The sequence below is a fragment of the Oryctolagus cuniculus genome, chromosome 12 (assembly GCF_964237555.1).
Source record: "Oryctolagus cuniculus chromosome 12, mOryCun1.1, whole genome shotgun sequence".
Classification (NCBI taxonomy): domain Eukaryota; kingdom Metazoa; phylum Chordata; class Mammalia; order Lagomorpha; family Leporidae; genus Oryctolagus; species Oryctolagus cuniculus.
In genome coordinates, this window is record NC_091443.1 from 55,627,317 (window position 1) to 55,648,881 (window position 21,565).

The 21,565-nt window shown below is 56.4% G+C and overlaps 3 protein-coding genes across 3 annotated transcripts in view; 1 reads left to right on the forward strand and 2 right to left on the reverse strand.

Annotated features, from left to right (window-relative positions):
• The window catches only part of LOC100355813 (olfactory receptor 4F15-like), a 52,128-nt gene extending 50,845 nt beyond the window's left edge, over positions 1-1,283 (reverse strand). Inside the window, exon 1 of the mRNA XM_008269585.3 lies at positions 1,187-1,283. Within this exon, the coding sequence (XP_008267807.2) occupies positions 1,187-1,283 (97 nt within the window). The remainder of the gene's footprint in view (positions 1-1,186) is intronic.
• Positions 1,284-1,620: 337 nt separating this feature from the next.
• Positions 1,621-8,860, forward strand: LPCAT4 (lysophosphatidylcholine acyltransferase 4). Its single transcript, XM_017348160.3, has 14 exons — positions 1,621-1,825; positions 3,014-3,156; positions 3,475-3,695; positions 4,018-4,130; positions 4,221-4,281; positions 4,571-4,629; positions 5,058-5,092; positions 5,520-5,574; positions 5,690-5,772; positions 6,017-6,142; positions 6,308-6,440; positions 7,611-7,709; positions 8,002-8,158; positions 8,450-8,860. Exons 1-14 carry the CDS (start codon positions 1,712-1,714, stop codon positions 8,623-8,625), a joined length of 1,575 nt encoding a protein of 524 aa, XP_017203649.1. The 5' UTR covers positions 1,621-1,711; the 3' UTR covers positions 8,626-8,860.
• An 832-nt stretch (positions 8,861-9,692) lies between these two features.
• On the reverse strand, positions 9,693-21,458 carry NUTM1 (NUT midline carcinoma family member 1). Its single transcript, XM_002718017.5, has 7 exons — positions 21,311-21,458; positions 18,258-18,951; positions 15,796-15,924; positions 13,608-13,747; positions 12,851-13,137; positions 12,487-12,603; positions 9,693-11,788 (listed from the first exon to the last, which is right to left on the reverse strand). The coding sequence occupies exons 1-7, from the start codon at positions 21,324-21,326 to the stop codon at positions 9,833-9,835; spliced, it is 3,339 nt and encodes a 1,112-aa protein (XP_002718063.2). The 5' UTR covers positions 21,327-21,458; the 3' UTR covers positions 9,693-9,832.
• Between the last annotated feature and the right edge of the window lie 107 nt (positions 21,459-21,565).

Consider the following 21,565-nt stretch of genomic DNA (forward strand, 5'->3'; position numbering starts at 1 on the left):
CTCAAGTACTTGAGTCCCTGTCACCCACATGGCTAAACAGGATTGGGTTCCACACTGGCTCAGCCCTGGATGTGGCAGGCATTTTAAGAGTAAACCAATGAATGGAAAAAATCTCTGAGTCCCTGTCTCTCTGCCTTTCAAACAAAATGAAAATAAATTTTTAAAAAATTTGAAGAAATTGGTTTTAAAAAAGCTAGAATCTGGAAATCATGTGTGATTCGTGTGGGGACCTCCATGTTACAAACAAAAATACCCCAATCCTGCTCCTTGGTCTCAAAAGGATGCATGAGTTTGCATACCTTTCAGCGTAGTCCCAGAAGCAGATCCACCTGGAACCTGGTTTCAAGAAGCCAGTGGAGCCACAGCCCTTCAGCTCCCCTAACTGCCAATCACTGGGGCAGAATAAATAAAGCAAGGTGAGCCTGGAACTCAACACAGCTGGAACAGAGGTCCTCGTCTTCCTGAGAGAATCTCAGAGGGGAGGTGGACATTGGCAGTAAGCAAGCTGCTCAAGTTTAGTGAAATAATACAGCTGGCAGGCCAAGCAAGGCGTCTCGGCAGAGAATCCGAAGCCCCGCCTGCACTCAGACTGCATTTCCTAGGGGTCTGGGGGCCCACGGTTCTCCTGCTCCCGCCCTCTTCCTCTGGGATATGGCTGGGCCTGCAACCTGTGAAATTCCTCCCGGCACGGGCGGAGACGCTTCCAGCGCGGTGTGCGGTGTGCCGGGGAGCGCGAAAGCCGGCTCCATCTCCTCACGCCGCCCCGCGCCGTGTGCGTTCTTCAGCCTCTCACACGCCGGGGCTAATGCCTACCTTTCTACCTAACAAGCTGAAGGCAATGCGACTCGCATTCCTTTTCCGTCGCACTTGTCTTTTTTTTTTTTTTTTTTTTACTGGGTTCCTGGCTCTCAAAGTCCACCCAGATTTCCCGGTCCCTTATCTCACTGTGGCCTTATAACCCAGGCCGCTGAAATGCCTTCTCTGGGGTGGTTTGGGCCCTGGGGGCGACGGGCAGGACTGCGTTCTCCCCGCACCTGGCGCCACGCGGGGCGTTAGCGCGCCGACCGCGGCCCGCAGCGCCAGCACGCGGAGGCGGCGCCACACGGCCGCCAGGGGGCGCCGGCGCCTCAAGTCCGCGCGCCATGGCGGCGTCGCCCAGACCTGGAAGCAGAGGTGGCCGGCCTACCAGGAGCGGCGACGGGGCTCGGGAGCCCGCTCAGGAGCCGGGCCCCAAGGTCCCTTACGGCGGCCAGCCCCGGCGGAGGGCGCACCCGCACCTCCATCCCCCTCCCGACGCTCCGCCGAGGACCAGGGCGCGCTCGGCGCCGCGCGCACCTCGGGCCCCACTCCCGCCCCGAGCCCCGAGGCCTGCTAGCGGGCGGCGGCCAGGTGTTCAGAGGGGAACGACCGCAGGGCCGCGGCGCCGGCGTCGCGCCCCGGCCTCGGCGGACAATGGCCGCAGGCGCTGCGAGCATCGCGCCCGGCTCGGAGGCGCTGGAAGCCCCGCCCCCGGCCGGCGCCCTGACAACGCGGGCGGGCCGGGCCGCGCCGCCTGCTCCCCGCCCCTCGGCGGCCGGCGCCAGGCGGGGCCCGGGCCAGAGCGCCGGCGCTGCCGCAGGAGCAGCGGCTGCTGCAGAGCGGGGCCGGGGCCGGGGCCGGGGCCGGGGCCGGGGCCGGGGCCGGGGCGCCCTCCCGCCCACCTCCTCCCGCCATGAGCCAGGGAAGCCCGGGGGGCTGGGCCCCCGTCGATGCCACCCCGGGGCCCCCGGCGCCCCCCAACCCCTTCGTGCACGAGTTACATCTCTCCCGCCTCCAGAGGGTTAAGGTGAGGCGTGGGCAGGGGGCTTCGGGAGCCCTCGCGGCCAGAGGGAGACAGGGCCCATGTAGAGCCCTGCGGCAGATGGGCTCGGGGATCCGGGCTGCGTGGCTTGCGCAGCAGGCGTCGGGAGGTGCGCACGTGGGGGCGGCCGGGGGTGGGTGGGCAGGAGCCTTGGAGGGGACGCGATGGGTCACCTCGAAGGTGTGAAAGAATCGAGGAGGTGGGGATGGAGGACTGGAGGGGACCCAGGAGTAGAGGAGATGGAGGAGCCTGGGAAACGCTGTCTGCGTCCTGCGGAGCTGACAGGCTTGGAAGGGGTCGGATGCTCCGGGAAGCCGAGGTTGGGGGCGGGGGCGTGCGCACGGCTCCTCCGGGGCTCTGACTTGGAGGGAGGACGGTTCCGGGCCCGGAGCCTGCGCCCCTGCGCCCTTCCATCACCCCCTTTGCCCGTTCCCCCCACCTCCAGGCCCCGCACTGCAGCACCTCCCGTTGGGGGCAGGGTTGGCCACAGGAAGTGGAGGTGGTGTGGGCAGGGAGCGTTCAAGGTGTCTGCTGTCATCGCCTCCCCTGAGGCGGGCTCCAGGGACTAGGTTTGTTTACCTCCTCTTTCCCCAGGGCAGCCTATGGAGTTACCTTGGCTCCTGGCAACCCTTGAGTCCTGGGTAGGGTCCAGCCCTTTGCCATCCCCCCAGTGCCAGGGGATTGCTGCTGGGCAGTACTGGAGACCGACCCACTGAAAAGCGCACCTTCGATGTCTCCAGCCCTCTGCCTCCCAAGCCCAAAGTGGGAAGAACCATGCACCTGGTTTCTGTTGGACATAGGAGCTATTTATGGAAAGGGAGTTGGGGGAGGAGGCCCTGCCTCCAGCGGACTCCATAGCAAGCACAGTGCTAGGCGCTCTCACGGGTTTTCTCTTTAAGTGTTCCTAGCAGCCCTGCCCAGTACTTGATGCGGTTTGTGCCTTCGGTTTTATAGGTGGGGTGGGGACCAGCTGCGAGATGTGAGAACAGGAGGCCCTGCGCTCTTCATCTTCCACCCTCTTGCCCTCCTTGGGTCCCAGCCCCTCTCCTGTTGGCACGCCACTTGGCACCTGCAAGGGGTGGTGGCTCCTGGGTCTGTCCCTGTGGGAGGGGGTCCCTGGCCGTGGCGGAGCGTCATCTCCCAGCTCTGCAGTGGCATTCTCTCCCTCTGCAGTTCTGCCTCCTGGGGGCACTGCTGGCCCCCGTCCGAGTGCTTCTGGCCTTTATCGTCCTCTTTCTCCTCTGGCCCTTTGCCTGGCTGCAAGTAGCCGGTCTCACTGAGGAGCAGCTTCAGGAGCCAATCACAGGATGGAGGAAGTAAGTGGGGGAAGGGATGGACCCCTTTCTTGTTTCCCTGCTGTCCGTGCTGCCCCCACTGTGAGAAGATGAGAGGGCTGTGAAGTGCACCTGCCCAGCCTGGGTTGGTGAGATGAGGCAGCCAGCCCCGGCCAGGTTCCCTGATCCCCATCTCTAAGGGATGTTACCTGACCTTTCCCGAAGGGGCCAGAGACTCCAGCCCCGTGGCCAAAGTATTTGAGGGCAAAAGGGAGACCCTGCTTTCCTGGGTTCCTGAACCTTGGGGGTGGAGAGAGGTCCCAGTGCCATCCCCTCAGACATCTGACCTTGCTCTGGCAGGACCGTGTGCCACAACGGGGTGCTGGGCCTGAGCCGCCTCCTCTTCTTCCTGCTGGGCTTCCTCCGGATTCGTGTTCGGGGCCAGCGGGCCTCTCGCCTTCAAGCCCCTGTCCTTGTGGCTGCCCCCCATTCCACTTTCTTTGACCCCATTGTCCTACTGCCCTGTGACCTGCCCAAGGTTGTGTCCCGAGCTGAGAACCTCTCTGTGCCTGTCATTGGAGGTAAGAGAGTTCAGTGTGGGAGGAGGGGAGGGTGATGGTTCCAGGCCAAGGGGACCTGAGGCACAGGGGAGAGAAGGAGGGGAAACAGAACACAGACTGACTGCTGGCGAGTGAACTGTAAAGTAACCCCACTGATCAGCTGGTCTCCCAGGACTAGGCCATAGAGCCGGTTCTCTAAAAGGGCAACGTGCAATCCTGGGGTTGTCCCCCAGGCAGAGAGGAAGCTGGGAAACATCGCACACTGTGAGGAAGTGGAGGCTGTGAACGCAGTGCCCCCAGTAGGGGCCAAGTGACTGCTCCCTGTATCCTTTCCCAACCGCAGCCCTCCTCCGATTCAACCAAGCCATCCTCGTCTCCCGGCATGACCCAGCTTCCCGGCGCAGAGTGGTGGAGGAGGTCCGAAGGCGTGCCACCTCCGGAGGCAAGTGGCCCCAGGTGGGTAAGGGTCTGCCAGCCCCCCCCACGTGCTCCCGAAGAGGCCCCCCCAGCCCTCCCCATCTCATGCCTTTCTGGTTTCTCTCCCAGGTGCTCTTCTTCCCTGAGGGCACCTGTTCCAACAAGAAGGCTTTGCTTAAGTTTAAGCCAGGTGAGTGGAGAGTGGGTGGTAGGGCGGTAGGCAAAAGGAGGCCCAGATTTGGGGAGGGGCTCTGGAAATGGCCACCCTGGTAGGGTGGGAAGGGTTGGGGGAGGAAGGGACGCAGGGAACCTGCTAGCTGACGCTGATGAGTCCAGGAGTCTGAGAGAAAATGATAAAAGAATGCAGCATGGCCAGGTGTCCCTTGAGGTCTGCCCCAGACCCCTGCACTTTGTGCCTCTGGCTAACCCCTTGCACTAACCTCTGCTTGGTGGGGGTGGGGGTTGGAAATGGGATTCAGGAGCTTTCATCGCGGGGGTGCCCGTGCAGCCTGTCCTCATCCGCTACCCCAACGGTCTGGTGAGTCTTGGTCCAAGGAGGCTCCGAAGGGATGCGCCCTAAGTGGGAGTTGTCGGAAACTGCTGGCGGGGGGGAGGGGGGACCTGGAGTGAGGTCAAGGCCTCTGCTCCGTGGCGGGGGGAGGGGCTGGAGCCAGGTCAAGGCCTCTGCTCCGTGGAGGGGCCTGGAGGGGGGGCCTCAAGGCCTCTGCTCCGTGGGGGGGGGGTCAAGGTCTCTGCTCCGTGGGGGGGGGTGGGGTCAAGGCCTCTGCTCCGTGTGGGGGAGGTCCTGGAGTGGGATCAAGGCCCCTGCTCCGTGGGGGGGAGGCTGGAGCCAGGTCAAGGCCCCTGTTCCGTCGGGGGGGGGGGGGGTCAAGGCCTTTGCACCTTGAGCACTGGCCGGTTCCAGAGAGGTAATGCTCTTCTGCCCCACCTCTGCTTCTCCCCTAGGACACCACCAGCTGGGCGTGGAGGGGCCCTGGCGTGTGAGTTCTGGGGTCCTCGGGGTAAAGGTGGGGGCAGGGTCTGTCGGAATTCCTGGCCCAGCCTCTTTCTGGAGAAGGAGGTACCCCTTCCTCCTCGGCCCCCCTGTAGAGCCCAGCAGTGCCTGCAGTCGTCCTGCCATGACGCCAGCTCCCTCTCCCTTCCCGACATCTCTCAGGGCTCTCTCCCTCAGTCTCTTCCGGAGAGCCGTCTCCACCAGGCACGCCCCTTGCCTTTCCTGTGACCCAAGCCTGTGGCCAGCCGCTCATCTCTCTCCCTCGCCGACCCTTCCCTCGGTCACCCAGCCGACTGTGAGGCCGGGAGTCCGTGTTTATGTTGAAGGGCAGCACTTTCCCACCCTGAGCCCCGTCCTCAGGGTGGGAGGAGCCATCCTTAGAGTGGTGAGTGCCGTGGTCTCTGTTCCCTTAGACTGAAAGTCCTCTGGCTCACAGCCTCTCAGCCCTGCAGCGTCGTGGATGTGGAGGTACGGCCCCACCACCGTGGGCAGGGTCCGAGTGGGTATGCCAGTCACCGGAAGCCTTGGGAAGGAGGGAGGGAGTGGTCACCCCTCATTCTGATAAGAACTGTGTGTGTTTCAGTTCCTCCCTGTGTATCACCCCAGCCCGGAGGAGAGCAGGGACCCCACCCTCTACGCTAACAATGTCCAGAGGGTCATGGCACAGTGAGTATTCCACAAAGTATTTCCTGGATACTCAGCGCAGAGCAGCCACAAGATGGGGTCAGAGGGGCGGGGTCTTGAGACGAAAAAAGGGAAATGGCCAAGGGAAGCACGAGTGGATGGCAGGGACTGAAGAGGGCACAGTTGAAGAGGTCTGCCCCGTCTTCCTGGTCGGCAGAGCCGAGTCAGCCGGGAGCTCTCAGCGGTTCTGCTTCCCCTCCTCTCCATCCCATCCTTCATCCCCTAGGGCCCTGGGCATTCCAGCCACCGAGTGTGAGTTTGTAGGGAGCTTGCCTGTGATTGTGGTGGGCCGGCTGAAGGTGGCGTTGGAGCCGCAGCTCTGGGAACTGGGAAAGGTGCTTCGGAAGGCTGGGTAAGTGGCCTTGAACATGAGGCTCTCAAAGGACTGAGTCATCTCAGCAGAGCAATACCTGGGCATGTACGGGGAGCACTCGTGGGGTTGGAGCCAAGGTCCTGCTGCGTGGTATGTCTAGAAAGAAACTGAGTCAGCTCTTTGCCTTCAACAATTCCATTGTAGGCTGTCCCCAGGCCGTGTGGACGCTGGGGCAGAGCCAGGCCGGAGTCGAATGATCAGCCAGGAAGAGTTTGCCAGGCAGCTGCAGCTCTCTGATCCTCAGACGGTGGCTGGTGCCTTTAGCTACTTCCAGCAGGTAAAGGAGCTGGAATGCAGAGGGCTTACTCTCCCACCAACATGCCCAGGATCCAAGAAGCTTACCCTAGTGGCCGTGGTAGTCACACTGCTGCCTGGTTTGGAGTCTGCGCTGAGTATTTAACAGCTGTTGCTAGATGGGCGTCTACCGAGATCCACTGGGCGATGCACACTTGTATCAAGTACCTGGGCCCTGAAGGATTACTGTGAGGAATAATAAAGGAGGCATAACCCATCCACGTGTGCATACGTTTCTGAAGCCAGTTTAAAGACTGGCAGCGATGGGGACCCTGTGGGGCTCTGAGGTCGTCAGAGACGAGTCATGAGGTTAGGTGAGAAGGTGGCACACAGAAGCAACAGCACTCAGGGGTGAGAAGGCTGAGAGTTTGAGGCCCAGAAGCTCTCGTAATATGTGGGAAGATTTTATTAAATACTTAGAGCTTCTCTGGGTGATTCCTGACTCTCTCAAGAATCTCAGCAACCTATTCCCAGGATTTAAATCAGGTTCCCCTCCCAAATTGCAAGAATGCCAGAGACTTAATGTTTATAAAGCCAGCAGTGCTCTCGATCTTTCTGCTGTCAGCAGCAGGCTGTGGTCCTCAGCGTGCTCTGCAGAGACAGGCGGTGACGAGCTATGCAGATTCCTTAGACTGCGGCAGACTCTGCCTAGAAGGAGCTTCCTCCCCTAGCCTGAAGCAGAGCAGAACCCAAAACCCAGATGCCACGTGAGAGCCGGCACAGCAGGCTTCGCTCTTGGGTTTTGGCAGAGAGGAGGCCAGCAGGCCCCCTTTCAAGTGTGTTGGACCAGTTCTTCCACATAGGCTGAGTCAGAGGAGAGAACCAGTTTGTCCAGACTGGGGGCCAGGGATGCCCCACCCGAGGTTTCTCAGAAAGACGATGGCAACTTCAGCATGTCTAAGGGATTCCCCAGACACTGCTGGGAGATCCCCTTCTGGCAGCTTTCTCACCAGGTGACTTGGTATAGCTTGAGCAAGCTTATGACCTCAGAGAACTGTCACAGATCCTGCAGACTTTGGGTTTGCAGGTCTGAGAGGAGCAGGCGGGGGGCATCACACCATCCCTGCTCAGAAGAGGGAGGGGCCCGCATCTGGAGAGCAGGAGGAAAGAAGGCAGGATCTCCTGCATGGCCCTGGTTTCTGTTGCCTTGCAGGATGCCCAGGGTTTGGTGGACTTCCGCGATGTGGCGCTCGCACTAGCAGCTCTAGATGGGGGCAGGAGCCTGGAGGAGCTGACCCGCCTGGCCTTTGAGGTACTGGAGGTGGGATGTACGTGGTGACTACACTCACCCCGCACCAGGAGGCCGTGTGGCTGCTCTGCCCAGTAGCTTCTAGAGAGTAGGTTTTTTGGTATCCTACCCAGTGCCACACTGCTGAAAACTGCAGAGCCCCAGTGTCTCCATGCTGAGGGCCTAGCAGGAAGAGGGCAGAAGCTAGGAAGTTTGCAGTCGGACAGGGCCTGTGCACAACACTTTCGGAAGAGGAGGAGCAGATCTGTGGGGCAGCGTACAGCAAGAACTTGACTGTGAACCTCTCTTTCCCAAGCTCTTTGCTGAGGAGCAGGCAGAGGGGCCTGGCCGCCTGCTGTACAAAGACGGATTTAGCACCATCCTGCACCTGCTGCTGGGTTCACCCCACCCTGCTGCCACGACTTTGCATGCTGAGCTGTGCCAGGCAGGACCCAGCCAAGGCCTCTCCCTCTGTGAGTCACTGCCTCCCGGCCCCTGCACAGGCACTTGGGGCACTGTCAGCACTGGGGCTTGGAGAAGAAAGCCCTGGGCCAGGCAGGAAGGAGGGTCAGTGCCCAGTACTGGGGACTCAAGTCTTTGAGAGGTGAGGCTGGGAGGAACAGGCCGGACAAGAAGCCGAGATGGCAGACCTGGAGTTGAGAAGTTAAAGGATCAGAGGGGCAGCACGTGCGCGTTCTGAGACGAGCAGATGTCCTGGCCCTCGTTCTTAGGTCTTTTTGTTTTTCCCTATCTCATTTGTCCAGGTCAGTTCCAGAACTTCTCCCTCCATGACCCACTCTATGGGAAGCTGTTCAGCACCTACCTGCGCCCCCCACACACCCCTCGAGGCACCTCCCAGATGCAACGTGCCTCGTCCCCAGGCAGCCCCACTGCTCTGGCCAATGGCACTGTACAGGCGCCCAAGCAGAAGGGTGACTGAGCACCTCAGCCCCTACCCCCACCTCCGCGGCTTGCACCCAGCCCCGCACACTCAGGGCAGCGCCAGGGGCCTACCCTATGCCTCAACCCCGATTCTGCTCCTGTTTGATTTTTGTTATTGTTGTTTGTTTGAAGTTGATTTCAATTTTTTGTTTGTTTGGGTTTTTTTGTAAGAAACTATTTTATATATAAATATAAATCTATATATATATATCTATTAAAAAAAATGAAGCTCAGTCACACTGCTGGTGTCATTCTTCGCGATGGAAAGGGATAAATAGTCACAGGATGCCCTTGGAGGATCCGGAAGGTTCCGAAGGTCAGGCCTCTTAGGTACGGTTAAATGAGTTCTCCTCACTCCCTGATTGGATAGGGCTCCTCCTCATACAGAAATCATCCCTAGAGACTTCATGGCTTCCCCTTGTGTCGGCATCTCCTTCCTCATGAACCTGTTCTCAGCCTGTTCCTTTCCATTCCCTCTTGCTTTGTCCTCATTAGAGATTAAAAAATAGCTTAGTACCACTCTGCATTTAATAACCCTCCTGAGGCTTGATGCCATCACCTGCCGTGGGAGCAGGTGGGACAAACTACATCAGACGGCTTCTCCCACAAGAGAGCAGAGGACATTCAGTCCTTGCTGTCCAGCCCTGCAGGGAAGGAAAACCCCCCCAACATGCTGTGTCTGCACACAATTAGGAGAATTCAGAGAATTAGCTCTTATCCCAGTGATCTGACAGGTTAAAAAAGAAAGTTCTACAGACTTAACGGGTGGCAGAGAATGCTAATAGTACGACATCTAGGTAATCCCTCCCAATGCCAGATCCAGGCGTGCAACACGGGGTGAATAAAGTGGTCACGGGAGACACCAGACTCCCATTTGGGGACCCGAAAGCCGGTGTGTTGCCGAGATAAGGCTGGAGCAGAGGTAAGGTGTCTGGAGCCATAAAATCGGGGCACCCCCACCTCCGTTCATGGCATCTCTCCCTGTTTGACAGCAAAGGCACTCAACAACGGGAACATCTTTCAACAGCAAAAAAAAAAAATGTTTATTTTTGCCACACAACTCTTTCCAAAAGAACTTCGCACTCATTTCTGAACAAGGGGACCACCTGCTCGCCACTTCTGCAGAACACAGCAACACTGGGCAGAGGCTGAGGCTCCGGCTGTGGGGAATGGCAGGTGGGACAGGATGGTGCTGCTGCTGCTCCCTACTGGCTACGGCGGCGTTTCTTCCTCCTGCCCGTGACAGAAGTGTCACGCCGCCTCTTTCGCGGCTGTGAAGCTCGAACTACTACTCCCAGGGCTGAGGGTTTCTCCCCAGAGACCCTAAGTTGAGAGTCTGGGCAGGCTCTCTTTTCAGTAGGGGCTGAACCTCCAACAAGAGCTCGCTTGCCAGCCTTGGCCACCGGATATAGAGGTTGACCAAGGCCTCTTTCCTCTGCGGAGGGAGGCTGGGATGCTCTCTGCACACCCTGACCTCCGGAGGTGTGCTGAGGGCTGGGGGCAAGGGCCCTGGGCGCTAGGCTAAGTTTAGAGGCCAAGAGGTAGGCAAAGTTGGAGAGGTCTTCATCTTCCTCGTCCAGTTCCTTCCTCTGCTCCCTCTTCTTCTCTTTCTCCTTTCCTCGGGCCCCATGTGCAGAGCTGTGTCTCTCACTAACAGGAGAGGTTTCTCTCAGGGCTAAGGCATTCCGGGTTCCCCACCTCGGGGAAGCGCCTACAAGGCCTTTGGGGGATGCTGACTTGGGGGCCCTCTGCGTGTGAAGCTTTAGATGCTCTTTTAAAGCAGGGCCTTTGCGCTTAGACAGGTTGGGTTTCTCCCTGCCCTCTCCCCAGCCAGTGTCCTTGCTGACCTCTATCTGGAGGCCACGGTCATCTCTGCTACCTAGTATGTGGACGTGCTCTGTGGTTTCCAACAGAGGAGAAAAGGAATCGCCTCTGTCCCCTGTCACTTGACTAGCCTCAGGGAAGGAGTTCCCCCGGGTCCCCAGGACAAGGAAGCTGTCTTGGCATGCAGGCAGCAGGGTCTCTGCAGAAGACCCCATGGTGGGGACACTGATTCTGCTTTCCAGCCGTGGGGAGCAGCCTTCAGCCCACAGACCCCTGGGATCCTGTAGGGTCTCAGCACTTTGTTCTCTATTCTCTTTGGGCCTCAAGGCTGGGCTCTTGGCCCTCCTCAGGGGTCCTGGCAAGCTGCAACAGTTTCTCTTTTCTAAGGCAGGTGTGGCGCCTGTGCCTCCACAGGGAAGGACACTGCTGCCTACATCCCCAGGTGCTACGGCTTCTCCGGGACCCAGAGAAAAGTTGCTTTCAGACCCCAGGGCCTGGCTGCCTCCCAGGAGCGCAGTTACACGTCCCCCATCCTGAAAGTTCTCTATGACCTCTTTGATTTGTAAGGGCAACTCCAGGCTTACGGCATCTATCTCACTAGGCAGCCATAGGCCTGGGCTCAGAGAGGCTCCTTCCCTAGCCCTAGCTGCTCTAGGGGAACGGTTCTGATCATAGCCTGGGACTCCGGGAGGGTCTTGGTCATTTCCCCATATGGTTTCTGAAGAGCCTTCCCAGGGCACAAGTGCCCCCGTCTGTGCTCCCTGACACCCCAGGACCTGCTTTTCTAATCCAGGTTCTCGCAGAGGAGCCAGCTCTGCCAGTCTGACATCCAAACAGGAAGTCTTGGGCTGCGGGTCTTCCCGCCAGCAAAGAGGCAGGGCCTCTGAAGTCCTGTCAGCCACCGGGCAGCACCCAGGGCACGCAGCACTTCCTACATGGTCATCCTGACGTGGAGATGCCCGCTGTATAACCTCTGCAGACCCTCTTCTCTTGAGGCCCAAGGATGCCTGAATTCCCTGTGGAGCTGCAAGTTCTAACTGCAGGTCCCAGCTGCCCGAGGGTGTCAGAGTGTCCCCGTCCCTGTGCACCCACCTTGGGTCATCAACGGCTCGCTCCTGCCCACCGTGCACCTCTCTTGCTCGCTTTCCTGCAGAAGCAGCCTTCCCAAGGCGAGGAGTGCCCCCAGCCCCCCGAGACCCGGGTGAGGGCCGAAGCCGCCCACCCACGTCTTCCTCCTCATCGGAAACAGAAGGACTTGAGTCCGATTGAGCTCCGCTGCAGCTTGGAAGCGCCTCCCCATCCTCCTCTTCCAAGGCCAGGAGCCGCTTCTGAACTAGCTGGAAGGGAATAGACAAATGGGTTCCATTGATAGCTGGGAGAAGGGGTGGCCGAGGTGGGGGGGGGGTGGTGGTGGTAGGAGCTGGTTTTTGGACAGGACAGGGCAGGCAGGCAAGTGGCTTGAGTGATAATACCACACAGATAACACAGTTCTTTTTTCCCACCTTTTTCCCACTTTTTTTTTTTTTTTTTTTTTAAAGCTAGAGTTAGTGAGAAAGAGAGAGAGAGACAGAGAGAAAGGTCTTCCATCTGATGGTTCATCCCTCAAATGGCCACAACAGCCAGAGTTATGCCAATCCGAAGCCAGGAGCCAGGTGCCTCTTCCTGGTCTCCCATGCGGGTGCAGGGGCCCAAGCACTTGGGCCATCCTCCACTGCCCTCCAGGCCACAGCAGAGAGCTGGCCTGGAAGAGGAGCAGCCGGTACTAGAACTAGCGCCCATGTGGGATGCCGGCGCTGCAGGCAGAGGATTAACCAAGTGAGCCACGGCGCCAGCCCATTTTCCCACCTTCCTGTGCCCTATCTCCATGCTTTGATCCCTTATACTCTTCCTTTCTTGTCTCCACAGCCCCCTGCCTACTTGTTCTGCACCCAGAGCCCAAGCTGTTTGTATCTAGAGACAGTGCTCAAGACAGTATCACATTAGATAAGATCATGCAAGCTTCTTATTCTAATATTCCCTGTCTCCCAGGTTTTACCTGGGCAACAGTGAGTCCTTCTTCTTGCTCCAGCTCCTCAAGTAAGGCCAGGGGATCCCTCTGTTGTTCTGGGGACAGCAGATCTGCCAGAAATCGAGGGTGAATGACAGCTTCCACCTGGGGAAAGAAGGAAAGGTGATGTGTTTCTTTAAGAGGATTTAACATCTTTCACCACTGGGATAGCTGTAAACCAGGACCACCACCAGCTACACACATCCACACGTGTGCGTGCATGCACACATATTTCTCAGTTACAGAATACAGCCAAATTCCTACCGCCTTGCACAGAATTTCAGATCCTTTGTTCCCCCACAGTGACCACCCCCAGGATCCGCTGGAAATCAGCTGTTCAGGCCCCGCATACCTTGGAGACAAAGACCTCCTGAGAACACAGCTCATCGATGTAGCTCAAGAGGTCTGGATCTGGGTCCACCTCTTCCCTGTCCTGCTGCTCCTCTTCCTCTTCCCATTTTCCATTTGACTCCCCAGTAGCCAGGAAACTCCCTACTAGCCCTTCCATGATGTCAGCGTATTCTTTCACAGCTTCTGGCGGGATCTCCTTGGGTGCCTCAGGAACTGGAGGTTTCTGGGGTTTACGCTGCCGCCGGCGGGGGGCCCGTGCCTTGGAGGCTGTCTTCTTGGGAATGTACACTAAGGGAAGAGATGGGAAGGAGAGTGGGAAGTGGCACGGAAGCCATGGCTTGCTTCCACCTCCCAGCTCTAAGGACAGTAATATGGGCACACAATAAGTGAGTACAGCCTGGATCAAGTCAACCTGAATGAGTACCAGCCATGGCAGAAGACGGGAAGCTAGGGAGACTATGAATCACTGTAGGAGCAATCTTGGAACTCCCTGATGTAGCCCCATTTCTTAGGCAGTTGAAGTAACGTATGCCCCACTTAACATCTAGATGAGTTGGCCAAGATCAATACCTAGTTCAGGACAGAGGGAAACACTGAACCCAGCTTCCTAAGGGGTGTCTTGTTTGGAGTATCAAATGCCACTCCCTGCAGGGAAATGCAGTAGCAAGGGTAATGCCGTCCCTAATCCATGTCTGGCTTCAGTGTGCCTCCCTTTGAGCCTTTGGCCCACAGCTCCTTCCGGGCTTGGGCAGCCTTACCTGGCTGTTGACAAACCTCAGGGGCCAGGGGAGCTGCTGGATCACGTTTCAAAGGGGCTGCAGGAGACAGACCCTGGGACCCATTCAGCAGCTGTGTGTTTTGAATCTGCATCTCCTCTTCAGCCTCAAACTCCATGAATCTGCAGAGGATGAGAAACACACAGGCCATGCTGAGAAGATCAGTCCCATCAGGAACCCAAGCACAAGGCAGTAGCCAAGCACGGCTGGGAAGTGCCCTCCTTAAGGCAAAGCCAGAGCGAATCACCCAGAGGGTAGTTAGTGCTCACAGGTGGCCTAACACCAGTTCTAGGGAAACCTCACAAGGTCACCATATAGTGCCTTCATGCACCACTGAGGAAGGTCATAAGAAAATGGACAATCTAGAATGATCTAGAGCTTGTAAACCCCAGGACACAGCCCTGACTTACACTTCTTTCCCATACCTGCCTCATCCAGCTTCATACACTGCATACAGCAGCCCTTCACGTCAAGTTCAGATACACAACAACCTGCAGGGCTCTCTCTTTCAAGCAGGCCCTTCCTCCAGGCCTCCTCTGACCCTGCCTACAACCATAAAGAATGGCTGAATTAGTGAGGCAGGGCCTGGGGTTGCAATTCAAGGCAGTTCCCCCAGGAGGCAGTGCTGAGACCCAGAAGTCTGGAGGCTGAGACTTGGCAGGGTAAATCTAGCAGGCATGCGTGGACCCAGATTTGGGGAAGAAAGTGGAAGCTAGGCTTGAGGAAAGGGTTCATTCTGCTTAGTTACTTCTTTAGCCAAAAGAAATCCTGAAGAAACGGGGACTAAGAGCCAGGCGACCACCCTGGCCTCTCCCGACCAGCCTCTTCCAGAACCAGCCCCTTCTGGGGATGAGTGGGAAAGGATTTTCCAAAGGAGAGGTGGTCCTGAAGTTCTGTACCTACAGCCACTTGCCGCCTGGTCAGTGAGAAAAGACCCTGCCTGGCAGGGATTGCCCCAAGTGCTCGGTCCCTTCAACATTTTTACATCCATTGGGATCCAGTCCTATCCTAAAACCTGGAATATCAAGGTCACTACAGTGGCCAGTGCTGTGGCATGGCAGGTAAAGCCACTGCCTACGATGCCAGCATCCCATATCGGCAACCCGGAAGACGCTCCTGGCTTCAGATTGGCACAGCTCCAGTTGCAGTCATCTGGGAAGTGAACCAGCGGATGGAAGACCTCTCTCCCTCTTTCTCTCTCTGCCTCTCAAATAATTAAATAAATCATAAAAAAAAAATTGGGGGCTGGCACTGTGATATAGCGGGTAAAGCCACCGCCTGCAGTGTTGGCATCCCATATGGGTGCTGGTTTGAGTCCCGGCTGTTCCACTTCCAATCCAGCTCTCTGCTACAGCCTGGGAAAGCAGTAGAAGATGGCCCAGGTCGGTGCCGCAGCTCACTAGGCTAATCCTCCGCCTGCGGCACCGGCACACCGGGTTCTAGTCCCAGTTGGGGTGCCAGTTCTGTCTCGGTTGCCCCTCTTCCAGTCCCAGCTCTCTGCTATGGCCCAGGAGGACAGTAGAGGAGGCCCAAGTGCTTGGGCCCTGCACCCGCAAGGGAGACCAGGAGGAAGCACTTGGCTCCTGGCTTCAGATCAGCGTAGTGCACTGGCCGTAGTGGCCATTTTGGGGGTGAACCAACGGAAGGAAGACCTTTCTCTCTGTCTCTCTCACTGTCTAACTCTGCCTGTCAAAAAAAAAAAAAAAAAAAAGGAAGAAGAAGAAGAAGATAGCCCTAGCCCAAGTCCATGGGCCCCTGCACCCATGTGGGAGACCTGGAAGAAGCTCCTGGCTCCTGGCTTCGGATTGGCACAGCTCTGGCTGGGGAGTGAACCAGCAGATGGAAGACCTCTCTCTCTCTCTCTCTCTCTCTCTCTCTCTCTCTGACTCTCCTTCTATCTCTTTGTAACTCTTTCAAGTAAATAAAATAAATATTTTTAAAAAAAATTTTTATAAGTTGTTGTATAGATTCAAGGTCTGAAGAAAAGGGAGGATAGAAAAATCCAGAGTCAAGGTGATGGAAGAGGAGCCCCATGAGACTCTACCCTAAACTGCATCCCCCTCCTAACTTCCCTGCAATCCCCAAACACCTAGATACAAGCCTCGCTTGACTGCCCTTGCTGCTCAGCCACTCAGCCCACCTTGGGAGAAAGAGGGTTCATTGGACTCACTTTTCTGCCATCTCATAAAAGATCATCCGGTCAAAGTTGCTGGTGCGCTCCCACTCCTGCACAGCCCTTGGCAGTCCCTCCTCCAACGTCATAGTGGGCTTCAGCCGGGCCAGGGAACGGAGCACTGGGCTAAAACCCCCATCGGGTCAGTCACATTCTAAGTTAAGTCTCCCGCCCCATCTCCCTGTCCTGGAACCCGCCTCAATCCACATCCCCTGCCCCTCATCAAACCTAGAGTGCTTCTCAAACCTATTGCCCCACTTAGGATGAGACTTCAGGGTCCCAACCTCCCACCCCTGCTCCTCACACAATATCAAACAGATGTTTCTTCTCGCTGCCTGTTGAAATTAACCACATTAACAATGGGTCCCTGATTCTCATGGTGCCCTTCCTGGGCTAAGTATTAACAAGAAAGCAGCACATGTGCTTTAAGCCTTAAAGTAGGCTTACCCATGCTCAGAATCCTGCTTTAGGGCCGGCGCCGCGGCTCACTAGGCTAATCCTCCGCCTTGCAGCGCCGGCACACCGGGTTCTAGTCCTGGTCGGGAACTGGAGTCTGTCCCGGTTGCCCCTCTTCCAGGCCAGCTCTCTGCTGTGGCCAGGGAGTGCAGTGGAGGATGGCCCAAGTGCTTGGGCCCTGCACCCCATGGGAGACCAGGATAAGTACCTGGCTCCTGCCATCGGATCAGCGTGGTACGCCGGCCGCGGCGGCCATTGGAGGGTGAACCAACGGCAAAGGAAGACCTTTCTCTCTGTCTCTCTCTCTCTCCCTGTCCACTCTGCCTGTCAAAACAAAAAAAAAAAAAAAAAAAGGAAGAAGAATCCTGCTTTAAGGGGGGGAAAAAAAGGCAGTCCCTAACGCAAACAAATCTCTAATTAAAGGTTATGTGGTGTTTGTATTTATTGGTTTTTCAGTGTCTTTATCTCTGGGATACCCTCCAAGACAAACACCAATGTACATCCCTACTCCTAGAAGGCTCCTGAGCTCCCCTTCTGATCCAGAAAAAAATCAGGAGCCTAAAGTCAGGCCATCATTTTGACAGCTCTAACTTCCCTCCGATGTGCAACATTGTGCATCAAAACCACCTAGGGAGCTTGTTATTAACATGACCTGCAGGGCCCCAGGATCCCAGGAGGTCTGAGCATTCTACCAGCTTTCCAGACTGGGGAGTCTGGGCTGCTTGGAGCCCCTGAGGGTGGAGAGCAGGAGGAGGCCAGGACTAAAAGCTGAATGAGCCCAAGCACACCTTGGGAGCCCACCCTGGAAGATGCAGAGCTGTCTTGAGAAAGCAGGGCCTCAGTAAGACGCTGTCTGACTAGGACCTGTGGGAACCTCCATTCATTTGCTCCAGGGTCAGGGCTGGGTGGGGCTGTGGGGGTGGGGAAGATCCTTAGAATGCAGGCACTGGAAGAGCCGCATGTAGATCTTTTTAAAGTTTGGTAAATTTGTTTCATACAGTGGTTTACAGAAAACATGGAGGGTACAGAGAGCAAGCTGGTCTGGGCGTGAAGGAAAGAGATTTCCCAGAGACTAACAACTGCCCGGGACCCCTGGCACGCTGGCTAAGCACACGCTCTTAAGCAAGGACATTTGGGCCTTTTATGGATTCTTTTCCTCTTCTAGACTGCCTTTCAATAATAATAAAAGTTACCACTTAATGAAGCATTCTCTCTGCCAGCCATTCTAGCAAGCACTTTGCACGGCTGTGTCTTCAAAAAGTTCATGGAGAATGGATGATATGAAAAAAAAAAAAAAAACTATTCATGGGTTTCAAAAAAAATTTTGCACCCTAATAAAATCCCTTTTCAATTCCATTTTTCCACAAACTTTTTGAAGTACCCTTTTATATTAGCTCATTTAATCTTCTCAGCAGAAAACTGAGACGGAAGATGTTAAATGTCCTGCCCAGGATCACATATCTAGTGGACTGATGGAGCCTGGGCTTCCGACCACCAGGTCGGCTTTGGCAGCTCCCCATCCTGTTGGGAATTCTCCTGAACAGAATGGGGACCAGGAGAGAAGTGGCACAGCGCACACTGAGTCCAGGGCCTGCCCCACAGCACCCTGCCCTCTCCCAGTGCTCCCTCACCAGGCTGGTTTGGAGGCTGTGGGAAGACAGTCAAGGGGAGTGGGAGGACCCTGGCACTTGGAGTCAGGGACGTAAATCCAATCAGTGCTCCTGGCTTTATGACAGGATGCCTCCCTGACCTTCAGTCTTCTCTGTAAACAGGGGTTCCCATGAAAAGGCTCCCCTGGACTGACAGGGCTGTCGGGGTTTTTGTAGACATCGGAAAGCCTGTGATAAACTGGGGAGTGTTGCTGTTGTGACTGTTTGCAGCACCTGTATGCCCTGGAGACCTGGCCAAAGTTTTCCTAAGCAGCCTAAACTCCTGCCTCCATCCCAAAGTCCCTGCTCAATTTGCAAACCCTCAGTTCCTTAATCTCTGGTCTCCCCACTTACATAAGAAAGCAGGAAAGAGCTTCCGTGTCAGGACTTTGAGATAGGTGCCTCCGGGCCAAGGATTTGTAGCGCTGCCAGCGACGGAAGTTTTCGTAAACACCCTTGGAAGTACAGGAGAGGTCACCCAGCGGGGGCTGGGATCTGGCGGTGGCAGGGTCTCCTTCCTCAGGTGACCCTTGTGGCCCCGGCCAAGCTTTTTCCAGGGGCACCATAGGTGCCAGTTGGGCAGCTTGCGCGGGAGCCTGAGGAGGAAGGCCTGAGGGTCCCTCCTGGCTCATGCCAGCAGCTTTAGGGGGCAGAATGGCCTTCACAGTAGAGGCTGTCACAAAGCGAGTTGGGGGGCCCTCAGTGTCCGAGGCAATCCAATTGATGGCTGTGGGAGTAAGGATGAAGTTCTGAGCTTGCGAGGGCTCAGCCGGGCTCCCTTCTGTCTTGACCGTGACTATGACCTTACTAGCCCCAGCCCCACTGGGGCCAGGAATCCCATCCCCTGTCATCAGCAAGGGGCTGGGGAAAGCAGAGAGCACCAGAGGATTATTTCCTGAGAATGCCGAAGGCACAGGGGGCTGTGGAGGTGGGTCCCAGGGGGGCTGGTCTGGCGGGCCAGGAGTAGGAGGGGGAAAGGGAAGTGCAGCGAAAGGAGACAGGGCAGCACCAGGTTTCATGGTCATGTCCGGTCCTGGCAATGGAGATGCTGTTGAGACAAAGAAAAGGAGAGAATGGAGCCGGAGAAAAGGAGACCAGAAGTTAGGAATCTGCGCTAGCTGAGAAGTCCTGTGTTAGAGGAGTTGCCCCTTGTCAACAAGACACTGTCTATCAGGAAGAGGCAAGCCCAAGCCACCACCGCCTCTGAGAGCTTCTCTAAGCCAGGGGATGCCTGGTGGACCCTCCCTGCCAGCCAGCCCCACAGGCTGTTTAGCAAGACAGGAGATAGGGTTGACACCTCTGAAAGAAAAACAGCCCGTGGCAGACTCAGAGCAGCAGCGGAACTAGTTCAGAGAAGTTCTGGCTCCTCTCCAGGTACCCACAGGGCCCTTGAAAAGGAGGCAGTTTCAAAAAAGATTACTGGGGGTCTGGGCTGGGGCGTAGGGGGTTAAAGCCCCGGCTTGCAGCACCAGCACCCCGTATGGGCGCCAGTTTGTGTCCCGGCTGCTCCACTTCTGATCCAGCTCTGTGCTATGGCCTGGGAAAGCAGCAGAAAATGGTCCAAGTCCTTGGGCCCCTGGGTGGGAGACCCAGAAGAAGCTCCTGGCTCCTGACTTCGGATCAGCTCAGCTCTGGCCGTTGTGTGGTCATTTGGGGAGTGAACCAGCAGATGGAAGACCTCTCTCTCTCTCAAATAAATAAAATCAATCTTAAAAAAAAAAAAAAAAATGGGTCCGGTGCTACGGTGCTATGGCGCAGCAGGTTAATGCCCTGGCCTGAAGCGCCGGCATCCCATGTGGGCGCCGGTTTGATGAGACCCGGCTGCTCCACTTCTGATCCAGCTCCCTGCTATGGCCTGGGAAAGCAGTGGAAGATGACCCAACTGCTTGGGGCCCTGCATCCACGTGGGAGACCTGGAAGAAGCTCCTGGCTCCCAGCTCCTGGCTTTGGATCGACGCAGCTCTGACCACTGCGGCCAATTGGGGAGTGAACCATCAGATGAAGACCTCTCTCTCTCTCTCTGTCTCTCCTCTCTCTGTGTAACTCTTTCAAATGAATAAATAAGTCTTTAAAAAAAATCATTGGCCCATCTCCTGCTCCTTTTCCCTTTCCTGTCAGCATCTTCACTTTCTCTCCTAAAACAACACAATGAAAGCTGCGGTGCCCTTGTCCCATAACACCTTGCATACATGTACGCTTCCTATTCCCACCTATTCCAAATGGGATTCACAGCCCCCGCCCTCTGTTCCTAGGTCCTCTGTGGCCTCTGCCGCCACTCATGGAAGTGCAAATCCCAGGAGAAGGTATGTGGATTAGATGTTTGACTCCCAGAAATGTTGTATAACATCCAGGAATAGCTAACCAGAGAGGATTAGATAAAGACCAGGAAATGGCCCTGGAGAGGGAGGTTTTCAGTCGCTCTGGACATGTTGAAGTTTGGCAGTGCTTGGGGCTGCTAATAGCAGACACTGAGGGTCCACTAGGAACAAGGCACTGAGCTAGCGCTGAGGCAGGGACAGCTGAGTCAGGAACTGCTCCTGCTGTGGAGGAGCTGTGTGGACACTAGGCAAGGAGGCCAGGGGTAAGAACACACGCATATACTTTGTTAATCATGACCTGTGTCTCCCAGGGCTTTTAATAACAGTAAAGGTGGGAAACCTGCCTGATTTCACGGTGCTCTCCTCCTCCTCTTACAAAGAGTATTCCACCAGCAGACTAAGGCCAGTTCTACTTCCTGACCTTGAAAGAGATTTAGAATGTGACAAACTAAGATTCACTCATCTGAACCACAGAGCAGAGGGCCAGGAGTATGCCAGGAACTACCAAACATAAGTCATCCGTCTCAAGGACTCAGGTCCACAAAATGTAGGGAAACAGAATATTTTAGGGAAGCCACGGCTCTCATGCCAGTGATGAACCACCTCCTCTGGTCCTGATGAGTCAGGAAACACTGGGGGCAGAGGCCGATGCTTGGCCTGAAGGTTAAGAGACCTGCATCCCACAGTGGAGTGCCTGGGTTTGATTCTTAGTTCTGCCTCCTAATTCCAGCTTCCTGGTAATGTAGACCCGTGGATCTGTGCCACTCCTACCACGTATACCCCTGCCCTGGCTGCAGAAACACATTCTCTTCCAGAGAATCAGTTATGCCATCTGTACTCCACACTCAGCATGTTTGCCCTGGGATGCCACCATCTGACTCGAAGGAGGCCCTCCTCCTTCCTTAACCCCTAGTGTTCATGGTACAAGCACCTGACCCAGCCTCCCAGGGGTGATGCCTTTGGGGGATGGTCTCACATTTTCTAGATCAGCCCAAAAAGCTTGTGCCCTGCTGAAGTGTCAAACTTGAATCCCCAAGGATGTGAGTAGGTGGTTGGGGATGGGGCCCTGCCCCGCCACCTGAGACTTACTTCCATCTGAAGCCATGGTCTCAGGCTTGGGTACTAACTCTGGCTGTCTGGAAGCCTCCAGAATGAGACAGTCAGGTCTGGAGTCCCAGAAAGTAACCTGGCTCCAATAGATACACAGGGATCCAAGGAAGGACGTGTAAGGATTGTAGCAAAACAGAACTAGAATGCGAACTCCGGGCGTTCTGCAGTGGGGGAGGGGAGAAGGGAGTGCGGGGGGGGGGGGGGGGGGGCGGGGGGGCGGGCATGAGGTGGGGG

Excerpts from the sequence above, each read along its gene's own strand:
- LPCAT4 (XM_017348160.3), top strand. The coding sequence starts at position 1,712 with ATGAGCCAGGGAAGCCCGGGGGGCTGGGCCCCCGTCGATGCCACCCCG. Across the intron at positions 4,131-4,220 it reads CCGGAGGCAAGTGGCCCCAG|GTGCTCTTCTTCCCTGAGGG; the intron begins GTGGGTAAGGGT and ends TTTCTCTCCCAG. Across the intron at positions 5,575-5,689 it reads GCAGCGTCGTGGATGTGGAG|TTCCTCCCTGTGTATCACCC; the intron begins GTACGGCCCCAC and ends TGTGTGTTTCAG.
- NUTM1 (XM_002718017.5), bottom strand. Across the intron at positions 15,925-18,257 it reads GCTCTTTCCTGCTTTCTTAT|CCCAGTGCTCCGTTCCCTGG; the intron begins GTAAGTGGGGAG and ends TGGGGGTTTTAG. Across the intron at positions 13,748-15,795 it reads TTTTATGAGATGGCAGAAAA|ATTCATGGAGTTTGAGGCTG; the intron begins GTGAGTCCAATG and ends CATCCTCTGCAG.